At 41.8% G+C, this 13,782-nt stretch overlaps 1 protein-coding gene across 5 annotated transcripts in view; it reads right to left on the reverse strand.

Moving 5' to 3' along the window:
- Nucleotides 1–803: 803 nt before the first annotated feature.
- The window catches only part of ADARB1 (adenosine deaminase RNA specific B1), a 209,159-nt gene continuing 196,180 nt past the window's right edge, over nt 804–13,782 (reverse strand). For all 5 annotated transcript variants that reach the window (XM_059727192.1, XM_059727190.1, XM_059727191.1 and 2 more), the window contains 2 exons: nt 9,806–9,984; nt 804–5,059 (listed from right to left, as the gene is read on the reverse strand). In XM_059727192.1, the coding sequence (XP_059583175.1) occupies nt 4,883–5,059; nt 9,806–9,984 (356 nt within the window). In that variant the 3' untranslated portion in view covers nt 804–4,882. The remainder of the gene's footprint in view (nt 5,060–9,805; nt 9,985–13,782) is intronic.

A 13,782-nucleotide genomic window follows, 5' to 3' on the forward strand; every position in this document is an offset into this window, starting at 1 on the left:
ATTTTTGGAGGTAGAGCACATCTAAGAATGAAATGTCACACAGCCTTTGGACCATTTGTGCTTTATGGAGAAAAGCAGCTGTTCTCTTCTGCTCTGTCTACCACAGTGACACTGATCCAGCAAAAATACGACATCTGAAACAGAGCCCCCTTCCTTTAATCAGTACTGGGCAAAACAAGCTGCAAGGGGGATCTGAATGTAAACGTGCCAGGCATGATTGTGAGAGGTACACTGACTCTTGTCCTGCTGGTTTATCAGAAGGTGGAAATCTGCCTGGAGAGGCTATGGTGTAAAAATGAATGATGAGTGGAACTGCATAATGGAACAGATTATATAGGGGAAGATTCACTTTCTAATTTGCATTACATGATCTTGAAAATCAAGTCCCAGGGTTATAATCTCTGCACTATGATTGCTCAGGCACAACAGTCATAGAATAGAGGCACTGCCAGACTGGAACAGACCCAATGTTTGCTGAGTTTAGTCATGCCTCTGATACTGATCAGTATTGGATGAACCCAAGGAAGGTGCAAGAATTCTGCAGTGGTAGCAGTGGCATAATACATCCCCCCCATGTTATATTGTATGGGGGTCTCAAACTGGATTGAGTTTTGTAGCATAAAATATAATATTCCTATAATTCCTATCTAAATGTATATTAACAATCATGATAACCCTGAATGTTCCTGATAGCCATATAAATGCCCAGTCTTTTTCAAAACAGACATGTGCCTTAAGTGCAAAATGCACCAGGTATTTTAAACTGAGCTGATATCATGCACAAAAACAAAACCACACAACAATTCTGAGACAGGATAATATATTTTATACATTTTGTGTACATTTTATTTCTGTGGTCTCACTCTTATGTTTTAAATAACTTTAAACATTTTTATTCCCATCATATACCTGAATCACAGCTCCCTCCCCTCAAAAAAATGTCAGGATGATTTTCACAATTGACATCATGATAAAAAAGTGAAGACTCAAAAGCAACCCCTTGCTGAGTGTAAAAGATTGCATGGTGAACATCAAAAGTATAATTTTTAAAGCATGGAGAACCTTCAGTATATTTAAAAGAAAAGATAATGAAAGGTCCACTTCAGTTATGTGGCAACCTCAACTGAAAATGTCCAAGATACTAGTCTCCTTGTCTAGTAAAGAAAATGGCTGGTTGTCTTTGAAAGACATGGGAAAGAAAACTTCCTTCAGAGGTCACCCGTACTTTTCCTCATAGCCACTTATATTGAGTCCACAATTCTGTCATCTGGGATGAACAGAAAACTAATAGCTCTACTCTTTTAACAGGCCAAAATTTTCATGGAGATGGGAGTGTGTTATAATTTGTATTATACATCTAATTAGAAGATTATTTTCTTAGTGAGAAAATAATATACACACGCATTTTTTGAAATTTTATCTGTATAACAAAATACTAATAACACAGCTTTAACACCCCTGAACTTTCAGCTGTAATTGTTTTAGGATTTAAGGAGGAATTGGGAATGGTAACACTTAAAAATTCTATCTGCTGCTACTCCTGAATTTTTTAATGAATTAATTAATTTCTATCCTATGGTAGCATATCTTGATCTGTCTAGCACAAGAAGGATATAAAAAAATCTCAACTGTACATGTAGCTCATTGTACATTTCTAAGATGGATACTACTGCACTGTCACAATTCTTATAATTAAGTACACTAAAGGCAAGTGGTCTGAAGGGGTATAGGACCTGGCCAGTTAGACATAAACATGAAGAAAGGTTACCATTTGAAGACCCATAAATGGTATATGCTGTTAGCAAGTGACAGGGAGAGCTCTACAGTTATTACGAGATCCAGAGTCCAGCCTTCAAGTGTCACCTTTAGGCCTGAGTTCTCTTGCACATCCCTACAGAATATTAAAAAAAATCCTATGCTTAAAATGTTTTTATTTTACTATAATCTTTTATTATAGCTAGACTATTGATTGGAAAAGAAAACCTTATTTCAAGTATTTATTAACTTTACAGTCATCATTCTTTATTGAAATTCTGTGAAGATCCTGAGACAAACACTCACATTCACTCAAGAGCCTAAAAGAACCAAAAGAATCCCCAGAATGGCTTTACAAATCTTTGATAAGATTAGCTTCCATTAGTTCATACTATGTAGTATAATGAAAGTATTCAAAAACACCATTCAACCTTCCAAAACAAATGTCAAGCTGGCAGCTTGATAGAGAGGTCAACCACAAAGTTCAGCAACTGTTGGCAGCTATGTTGCCTTATCATTTACAGTCATTTAGAATTAAATGCATCAAAGGTCATCCATGCTTGATGGTGGTGATTTGTGAGGAATACAAGAGCATCAGCAATCACAACACTGCTTTGCAAAGGCTAAGTGGAGCAGAGAGTGAAAACAAAGGATATGGCAGAATTGAGGTGTCTGACAACTGCAGCTTCTGATTTTCACATAGTACTGCACAAAAATTAACAACGGAGCAATGAACAAGCCAAAAAAATTCACCGGCTTCCAAAAAACAGATATGGGTTCTACATGACTCTTGATTTTTTTTTAACCCTGGATTTATCAAAAGTGAAACTTCATTCCTCATAAGAGATGCTGTTCTTTTATCAGAAAAGAATTCTACATGGAACCCACTTTGCATACAGTTTTTAATTAATATTTCATTTTCAATGTCTTGAAAACTATGCCTATAGCAATACTTCAACATATTACTCACATTCATGAGTTCATCAAGAAATTAGTTCCATCTGCTACCTCTCTGACCTTCAACATTAATTCTGAAGAGCTCGACTTTTGAATGTGAAGTTTAAAAAGATAAGTAAGAATAGATTCAGATTGCAAAATGACATTATTAATAAACCAAGCCCCTTAAAAACATTTAATTTAATACTAATTCCACATGGAACAGACCAGCTAAAACACTCATAAATTGGTCTAATTTATAATTCTCCCCATTTTAGTTCCTCAAGCCTATAACATTATGCACACTTACCTTTGAGCATATAAATACTTTACGCAGCACTTCAGTGGAAGTACTTATAGGCTTAACTTGAAGCAAATGCATAAGTGTTTGTAGGACCAGGCCAATACATCTGCACTGAACAATACAATATAAATAACCCTGCTGTTAAAATGGCATGTACATGACTTGCTTTCCCATAATGGTATTCTGATTCTCTATCCCCTCACAGTGTTGAAAAAAAATCATACTACAAATTCATTTATTGCCTCCAAGACCCTAATTAGAAGGCTTAAATCAATCTACAAGCAATTTTAGGACTGAGAATTTTTTCAGCTTGAAACTTTTATTTAATTTCTTTGGCAAGGATTTGTAATTGTGCAATAATTATTGCAGCACTGGGAACTAACTGATCATTCATAACTAGCTGGGTGATTTGTCTCACTGACCAAAATAATCATCAATCTGCAGGAAATCCTCTGGGCTGAGGTAGTTACCACTATTACAAATTGTTTTTAAAAAGAGCTTGAAATACTCTGAGATTCTTTCAGACTGTTTACATTATATTCTTTGAGAAGACACAAGTCACATCATGTATTTATACATCCCTAGGTAGGCCTAGAGAGTTACTGCTTGGGACACTGTGAAATTTCATTTGCTCCAATTATTTCAAAATGTCTATAAGACACTAGTTGGCTTAACAGACCCCAGACTACTTTGCCTGCTATTTTTCATCTTGACATTTACCCTATTTGAACATGTTAATTTAGGACACATTTTATAAATCAAATATTATCCTAAATATTTATTAAAGCAAATAAAATGAGTGTAACTTGCCTAGATCTCTGCATTTTACAGACCAGCATATAGGTAACTACAAGCAATTTAAGGGAAAACAACAGCCAGATTAAAACAGATACATTTCACAAGAAAGCAGTTTTAACAGGTTTTTTTTTATCCTTCGTAGGACCTTTCATTCCTTTGAGAACAGCAGCAATTAATATTGTAGGAGTGGGTGGTTTTTGGCAATTTTAGAATTGTTTTCCTCAAAATGAACAACTTTGTTTTGAAGTTGCCACATTACTGTTACTATTGTGATTGCATTCTGAAGAGTTCCTGGGATATACAAATGACCTACTTCTAAACAGGTTTTTATACACTACAGACTACATTTTTTAACTTACAAATACTTATTTTTTTCCAGTTTACAATGGTAAAAAAATGAAGACTTCACAATGTGTGTAAATGGGAGGTAAAGATACTTTTAAAAACAGAATAAAAAGCTGCATGTTAAAAACTGGGTCACAGACTAATAAATACATACATCAAAGACATGACATTTTCAGCAGCTGGTTTTAAAGAGCAAGGAAGTGGGGAAAAACTAGCTGTCCAAACTCCATTCTGGCTTTGTGATCTATTTGCTAGGAAACTCTACAATTCAAAACCAAGATAACAGATGAGCAGAAAATAACTTTGCAATGCATGTCTTAAAAAAATCAAGCTACTTACTAAAAAAACTGAGTGTAAAACCTAATGGAAATTACATTTTCAAGCGCTTGCCTACACTGCAGTAAAAAAGGAATTATTTCTCACCCAGAAAAAATGAGCTATTTTGTACTGGAAAGACAAACTTACTGTAATTTTTTTTTTTGTTTACAGTAAAAGGATTTTCTAGAAGTCCACCAACAAGACTTATTAATTACAAAACATAGAATTATTGTATCAACCTATCACCAACTTCCAATATTCAGGCAAAACATAAAACTAGTTGCTAGTCAGTTAAAAAAGAAAAGAAAAGAAAAGAAAAAAATGCTTAGAAGATATATTGACAGCTGTAGAAATGCCAGAAAAAGATGCTGGACACCAGGATTTCCAGAGCGACCCCTTTTCTGAAAGCGATGTGTAGTTCATGAATTAGACAGTGAGAGAAAATTGATCCTGCTCTATTGGTTTCTCCACCCAGGCTCCAAGCCCTGCCTTCAGGAATGCTTTAAACAAACACTCTTTGGCAGTTTGATACTCCGTGGCTACCTGCTTGGTTTCATGGTACAGGTTAGGTTTGAGGATCTTTGAGCGCAGGCTGGAGGAAAGCTGTACACATGAAAGAAAAAGAAAACAAATTATTATACAAAATGACACAACCAGAATGGAGACAAGAGAGCCTTAAGTGAAGCAAAATGAAATAAAGGCAACAGGATATTCTATTAGTTCTGGATATAAAGTTACTGTTAATCTCTAGGCAGCAACAATTAAGTTTAAAGTTATCTCATAACAAAACGGTTCCACTGATGGGAACACTGAGGATCTTCTTGTTTCCAAGGTCTTAAATCACTTCAAACTTTCAAAAGGAAGCCCATGACTTATGCTCCTCATGAAGCAATTCCTAGCTACCTCTGGGATTAGGAAGGTTCCCCTAGCAGCATTAGTAATGTGGGACAAGGGCTTCAAGGCCTGTACAGGAAAAAGATGCACACAATGTATTGTGGAGTTAAGCTCTACGGGCATTTATACGCATACCTTTTTCCAGCAACGCGCCAGAGATCCACCACTTTGGAGCAGACTCAATTGAGTCTGCTCCACTCATGAGCTGAGGCAAACTGCACTGCGCTATGTGCAGTTGTATAAGTAGCCAAATGTGCGTTGGCGCACAGAAAATGGCAGCGGTGCGCTTTTGAACTAAAGCGCCTCTGAGGTGTATTATTTCAAAAGTGTGCCACTGCCTTTTTCTCAGTGCAGATGCGCATTTCATTGCTTATACAACTGCATGCGTCGCAGCTCCAGGAAGTTTTCAAAGCACCTGGTGCTGTGATGCATGCGTGTGTAATAATGGCCCGTGGTGTCAGGGGTGAGAAGGGCTGGGATGGAGGAGCTGCTGCTTTGTGCAACTCTGTCTTCCTTCCCTTCACTTAAGAAAGGGTGCATTATGGAAACACTGGCTGAAGTGGCTGTAGCTTTATAGCATATTATTAATGAAGCGAAACTCTGATAGTGATATTTCCCTGTAGGCCTGAGGTGACAGAAAAGGAATAAACCATTAATCTTCACAGCTCCTTTATGAGGTGCACTTTGTTAGCATGTAGAATGGTAATACAAACAGGGAAATTAAATAGCACGCCACAGTCTGCGGAGATAGCTGGAGTCACGCTCAAGACCAGGCTTTAGTAATTCCAGACTTCCAGCCTCCCATTCTAGGACCAAGCCCTATGTCTCCTGCTCTTTCTGGAAAATGGCCATATGATTAGAGCTTTATGAAGAACTGATTTCTTCTTTCCTTGGTGAAACTAGGGATCAATTAAAAACAACTGTTGCTGGGTTGACTTGGATTCTGAGGTTGTTTTAATTGCTTTTATCAGCAAAATGGAAAACGAGGAGAAAAAATTGTTTCCAGTGAACTGAAATGTTCCATTTGATTTACAACAAAGCATTTAATATCATTCCCAGTTTTTTTTTCTTCTATTGTAAAAAAGTTGTTAAAATTTAGACAAAATTGGTTTCAAAACATTCAAAATTAAAAAATGAAATGTTTAATTTAAAAAATATCAGGAAAAAATGGTTCACTTTCTGAATTGTTTTGCAACCCAAAATATTCATCAGATTCAGTACAAAATGTTATACTGAAGGAAAAAATAAAAGACACTTGCAACTTTCCTGTCATATATATATGATCAAAAGGAAAGCCAATTAATTGCTGCTTTTCTGAAACAATCTTGTTTTCTCCACAACCTTGCCTAATCTAGTGCCCACAGATTCAAAGAAAGAAACAACTTTTCACCACAAAATCCTTGTGAGAAGAATTTCTGAATGATGACAGCGAGGGGACAAAGAAGGGTGCAGTGTGAAACTGAATGGCATAAACATGCTTCTACTTTCTAAGCATCTAGCTGTCTGGACTGCAGGAGTCCCAAACTGTGCCATAATGAGAGGAAAATATACAGCAGGCATGCTCAGCCTCTGGCCCATGAGTCAAACGTGGCCCGGAGAGCCATAGGTATCTGGCCCACAGGGCTTCCCATGGATCAGGAGATTTGGCAGTATAGGAGCAGTGGCAATAAATAGGACCACCCTCCCCTGTTGCCAAATTCTCAAACCCGAGCCTCCTGCAGCAGGGGAGGGTGTCACACCCCTTTCCTCCACCCCTGTGGCTGCATGAGGGTGGGCCATGCCTCTCTCCCAGGCTTGATGGGGCCAGGCCACATCCTCTTTGGGGCCACATTTCCTTTGGGGCCAGCTCAAGTCCTCTTCTGTCCTCCTGTGGGACTGGGTTAAGCCTCCTTCTCCCATGGGGCTGAACTGGAGTTGGGCCATACCCCATCCCCCTGGCAGAGCTAGGCTGAAGTCAGGACACCCTCTGCCCACATCTGCATAGTCAGATTGGGCTCTGCTGCAGCCACCCGGGCCAGATTGGGATCACCAACTGGAACCAGCCATGGATGGCCTGGTCACTGCACACCTGGCCGCCTAGCCAAAAAGGTTGAGCATCATTGATATACAGACTCCAAATGAAGGTTGAAAGAATTCTGATTCTGGTGAGTTACTGACTTAAGGCTCTTTATGTTTATATCAATAGGGTTACGTTGAACAAAAAACTGAGAGAACCCTAGGGACACTGTTCTACGGTGGTATCTTTCACTTCTCCTACAGCCGGGGTTTTCAACCTTCTAAACAAGTGTATCCTTCTCTCTCAAAGCTCCAGCTCATATACCTCTTTATATATATTTTTTTGGTTTAAAGGGGCAGGGGGGAGGAGCACACTGAGGCCCCCATGATGAGGGAGTGGGGCTGGGGCTGCACAGCTGGGGCAGAGCGTGGGAGGAGCTGAAAGCAGTCGGGGGGCGCAGGGAGGGGATGGTGGTGACTTCTGTTGGTGCACACACCCCAGGAGGGCATGGGGGCATGTGCCCCTGGATCCTCGTGCAGGTTGAGGGTGGCCTGGCCCAGCAGTCGGGGAGGGAGTGGGGCTGAAGCAGGGGATGGCCCAGCGAAGGCAGGGTGCAGGAGCAGCTATGTGCACCCCCGGAAGGACACAGAGGCCATGTGCCCCCAGATCTGCATGGAGGACAGGCTGCTGCTGCAGCTGGCACCAAGCTGTTCCCAGTGTGGGGCTGGGCTGTGTTACGCTTGGGGTGGATGGCGGTGCTGGGAGGTGGGGTTGGGGGGGGGCTACAGCTAATTCTGGAGTGGCTGCAGCCCCCCTGTAACTCCCTCCCAGCACCACCGCCGCCCACCATGAGTGCAGCCTGGGCCAGCCCCCTCTGGGAAGAGCCCAGCACAGCCCCAGCCTCAGCCCACAGCGGCAGCCCTCCCTGCAGATCCGGGGCTTACATGCCCCATACTCTGCCAGAATGTGCACAGTAGCGGAAGCTGCCACCTCCTGCCCCCGGACGAGCTGCTCATGGGTCTGTCCTCCGGTTTGCCGTGACTGGGCACCACCTGTCCCTGGCCCACTCCCTCCCTCACCGTGAGGGCCTCGATTGAGACTGCAAGAGGCTTTTCTGGCTGGTGCAGGGAGGGTGGGTGGCTCCCGCCACTCCATGCACCCCTGGGAGTGCATGGAGGGTGTGTGCCCCTGGATCTGTGCATGGGGTGGGGCAGGCTGCAGGGCTGTTCTCAGTGGGGCTGGACCGTGCCGTGCTAGGGGCAGGCGGTGGCGGTACTAGGAGGGGAGGTTATGGGGGCAACAGTGAATTCTGGAGTGGCTGCAGCCCCTCCCATAGCCTCCTCCCAGCACTGCTGCCACCCACCCAGAGTGCAGCCTGGCCAAGCCCCAACTGGGAAGAGCCTGGCACAGCCCCAGGCGCAGCCCGCAGCGAGAGTCTGCCCTGCTCTGTGCAGATCCAGAGGGACACGGCCCCCATGCCCTCCCAGAGTGCACACAACTCAGTCCAGTGGCACGCCTCAGCTGGGCCGCCCCTGCCCTAGCCCCACTCTTCCCCACCGCTGAGCCCTTGCTCTTCCCCTCCCCACAGGCCCCTTCCCTCACAACGCACTTACCAGCTGGACCTGACTGCTCTCCTGGCCGCCTGCATGCTGCACTGCAGCTGTGCACACGCACGCACCATTTAATCAGCAACATTAGGTCTGTATCCCCCTAGGCCCTTTTTAAGTACCCCGAGGGATACGCGTACCCCTGGGTGACAACCACTGTCCTACAGTATTGACCCATGTCTGACAAAGAAATCTAACCCTTTAAAAAGCAGGTCTTTTACTTTACCTTGCACTTCCTAGGGGAGAGGGGGGAAAAGAAGGGGGAAGAATTTTGGTGAAATTCTAGCCCCACTGAAATCTATAGTGATAGCTTCAAAGGAGCCAGGATTTTACTCCACATCTGCTCATACAGGAAAGTCTCTTTAGACTGACAGTAAGAATCCCAGACCTGGCTTTATGATGTAAGTTGCTCTTAGAAAATGATTTCACAAATCTTAGCCCTCTTACTTTGTAATCTTACTATCTTTTGTGTAAGATTCCAGGAGATCTACTGAGAGCAAGTAGCTTATTCAATAAACTACAATTACCATAAATACCCAAAGGTGTATTTTTTACTTTACAGTAAGCTATAACTGAATCTGATGACTCTCACATACCTTAGGACTAGAAATCACCAAATTAAAGAAGAGCAGACAAACATCACTTCCCTGTCCATTTTAGATGGCGAATTGTTAACCTACCAGGTATCACAGTGGAAAAAAGATTTATCTAAGGTGGGAATTTTTAAAATTTACAATAGTCCCAACAAATGAAGCAGCACAGCACAAGACAGGTCCCTTTATTAAAAGGTAGGTTATGTGACCAAATAAAATGGGAACATAGGACTAAAATACCCTAATTTTGGATACATACCTTTGCATGAATACGCATCCAGCGACTGTACAAAGCTTGCTTACAAAGGCGAGATGCACGGCCCATCTCATCCTTGCCAGTTGTAGCATTAATAACTTCCAGACCTGTGTCTCCTACTGTCCAGTTTACACTGAAGTTAGGTGCTTTTCCTGGTTGGCGGGCTTCTGCATTGCTAATACCTGAAAGGAGAGCAATATTTAATAATGAAGATTTTCATTAAATCTTGATATGCTCTATCTGTGGAAGAATGAGTGCTCTAATAGTTACACACATTGTATTGTTAACCATTCTTATAAGCAATGGTTCCAAAATAAAAATAATTCTGTTGATTTTCAACTGATTCACAGAGATTTAACAATGCACACTCCTTTACCTCTGATGGGGAATGTGTGGCTAAAACATCATCTCCTGTTATCACTTTCATTTGTATAAGTATGCATTACCAGTAATTTGAAAAGAAACATGCATTTCTCTACTATGGTGAAGTTGTACAGGAAGAGATCAGAGACTTTTGGTAACAAGGAAGTTTCATATGAAATAGCAATATTGAGTATTATGGTGTGCAGCACATAATAGATAGATCTTAGTTTGGCTCATAAATTAAACTAATAGATTAGTAACTAAATTGTTGAGTAAATTAAAAGAAAGAAAAAAATTCTTTCTGCACCTACAGAAAAGGCTACTACTGCCAAAAGTCAACTCAGTAGCTGAAAAGAAGAAGACCCAAAGTGTGAAGAGTCTAATCAGTAATACAGCACTTTTGGGTCCAATCAGTTCCCTTGCATGGTGTCAGGAATACAGTGCTATTAAGCAGTATTTGATATGAGAACTAAAATTGAGATCCAGACCACAGAGTGAACAGTAAGCCCACAGCAATTTAAGTGATGTTAATCCTGGCACCTTGGTTAAGTTCCAAATATCATTATTTAGTTTAAATATAATTTGCATAACAAATTCCCTTTGAAGTTTAAATAATACCTACAATACACTTTTTCATTCCTTCTCATAAAAACATAGTTGTGTGTATAGCTGGTATGAAATGACTTTGGTTTTACAGTGCACTGGTGGCTGCACTTCAATAGCAGGTAAAGCAATGTATTTCACAAAATGATGCGTTAATATATAAAAAGCCTACCAGAAGTTTTGAAAACTGACATGCTAAAAATTAGAGCATTAAACACTTAAGGCAGTTGATACACATTTAATGTTTCTCCATATTTGTACTTATTCAGGTGTACAATGAACATAAAAAAACATAAGAACAGAAGAATATAAGATGTGTCAGATTGGGCCAGACCAATGGGTTCATCTAGCCCAGTATCCTGTCTCCTTAGTGGGACTGCACTGAATCAGATACATCTAGAGTGATCTATCCTATATTCATTACCCTCTCTGGCACCTACCATATTGTTCATAGAGATGCCAGAGGAAACATCTCCAACCATTCTGTTCAACAGCTATTTATAGGTCTATCAACCATTAATTTATTGAGTCCCCTTTTTTAACCTGGCTATGCCATCTGCTTCTACCACCTCCTGTGGCATCATATTCTACAACTTAGCTACACATGGTGTAAAAAAGTGCTCTCTTGTTAGTTTTAAACCTGTCTCCTGTTAATTTCACTGGTGCCCTGTAATTTTGGTATCCTGGGACTTGGTGAATAACAGTTCCCTGTTCACTTTGTTCACACCCTTCAAGATTTTATAGACACCTATTCCCCCCTCTATACCCCCTATACCTTTTCCTTTTCAAACTAAAAGAATCCTAGCCTTTTTAATTTCTTCTGGTATGGTAACTACTCCATACGTCCGATCGTATTGGCTGCCCTTCTCTGCACCTTATCTAATTCTACCATATCTTTTTAAGATGCAGAGACCAGAACTGCACACAGTATTTAAGATGTAGGTACACCATGGATTTTTATAATGGCATGATAATTAGGGCTGTGTGAAGCTTTGGTCCTTGATTTGATTCGGTGGAGAATTTGGCCCGATTCAGTGGCCGAATCTCCAAATCCGAATTGAATCAAAGGAGCCTTGAATCTCTCCAAATCGAATTGGAACCCTCCGAATCGATTCAGAGAGATTCAGCAATTTGGACATAGGCACAGCTTTAAATGTTTTTTCTACATACTTTGAGATACCACGCAGCTCATGAATGCTGCGACGCTGGGGTGCATGGAGTGTCCCACAGAAGCATGGGGGGCTCCCCAGTGTGCTCGGCAGCAGACCCGAAAGTGGACCAAAAGCACTTCTGGTCCACTTCCGGGTCCACTGGAGAGCGTGCAGGCCCCCCATCCTGCCCAGCTCGGTGACTGGTACCTCCTGGGCCTGGGGGGCACCCGGGGTCCCCCCACAGCCGATTGGCAAGCCAGAGGGGCCCCCCTGTACATTCCTTGGTGGACCCAGAAGTGGACTGGAAGTACAGCCAGTCCACTTTGGGGTTTGCCATCAAGCATGTGGGGGGCCCCCCCCGCACTCCTGTGGGACACTCCATCCGCTCTAGCACTGCAGCAATCACGAGCCACGCCTGGTACCTCAAGGTATGTAGAAAAAACATTTAAAGCTGTGTCTATGTCTGAATCGCTGATTCTCCAAAGCAGCATTGAATCTTCAGATTTGGATTCGGACGAATCAACTCGGGGACAGTGATCCAAATCAATTAATCGAATCACTGTTCCCAATTCGGACCGAATCCCAATTTGAATTGAAAGAGCCCATTACACACACACCTAATGATGATATTCTCCATTTTGTTTTCAATTCCCTTCTTAATGATGCTCAACATTTTATTGGGTTTTTTTGGCTGCCGCTGCACATTGAATTGATGTTTTCAAAGAACTTTCTCCAATGACTTGAATGTCTCTTTTCTAAACCGCAACAGCTAGTTCAGTATCCAACACTGTGTGCATATAGCTGAGGTTATTTTCCCAATGTGCATGACCTTGCACTTGTTGATAATGAAGTTCTTTTGCTATTTTTTGCCCACTCACTCAGCTTGGTGAGATCTTTCTGCAGCCCTTCCCTGTCAGCTCAGGATTTGCGTATCTGGATTAATTTGATATAATCCAGAAACAGAGATTTCACTGTGTACCCCACTTCCAGGTCTTTGCTGAAAATTCTGAACAAAACTGGGTTTAGCATAGATCCCTATGGGACCCCACTTTTGATATCCCTCCATCTTGAAAAGTGACCATTTAGCCCTACTCTTAAAGCCAACTCTCAATACATGAAAGAACCTCCCCTCAAAATTATGCGGCAACAGTTGGGTTTTTTTAAGTCTTTGCTGAGGGATTCTCTTGAAAGCTTTTTGAAAGGCCAAATATAATGTCAACTCGGTCCCCCTTGTCCATGTGCTTGTTAATGCCCTCAAAAAAGTCCAGCAGATTGGTGAGGCAGAATTTATCTTTACTCAAACAATGATAATTTTCCCCCATTATATCATATCTGTCCACATGACTGCTGATTTTATTCTTTATTATAGATTCTACCAACTTGCCAGGGATGGAAGTGATTCTCAATGGTGTGTAGTTTTCAGGATCACCTCTAGAGCCCTTCATGACGATGGTGGCATGTTCAGCTTGTGGAAAAGGTGCTTAAGAGAGGATATAATAACAGTCTTCAGATACTTGAAGGGCTGCCATAAAGAAGAGAGAAAGCACCTTTTCCCTCTTGCCGCAGAGAGGAGGATGCGGACCAGTGGCTTAAAGCTGCGGCAAAGTACGTTTGGATTGCATATCCAGAAAAACTTCTTTACAGTTAGAATACTGAGGCAGTGGAATAGACTGCCTAGGGAAGTTGTGGACTATCCATCGCTGGAGGTGTTCAAGAAGAGGTTGGACAGCAACTGGTCAGGGATGATTTAGACCAGGGGTGGGCAAAATGCGACCTGCAGGCTGAATGCGGCCTGCCAGGCCATTCTATCTGGCCTGCGGGGCCCCTATAAATATTAATTTTCTAAATTTTTATCTGCCCCTG

This window comes from Alligator mississippiensis, chromosome 4 (assembly GCF_030867095.1).
Source record: "Alligator mississippiensis isolate rAllMis1 chromosome 4, rAllMis1, whole genome shotgun sequence".
Taxonomy (NCBI): domain Eukaryota; kingdom Metazoa; phylum Chordata; order Crocodylia; family Alligatoridae; genus Alligator; species Alligator mississippiensis.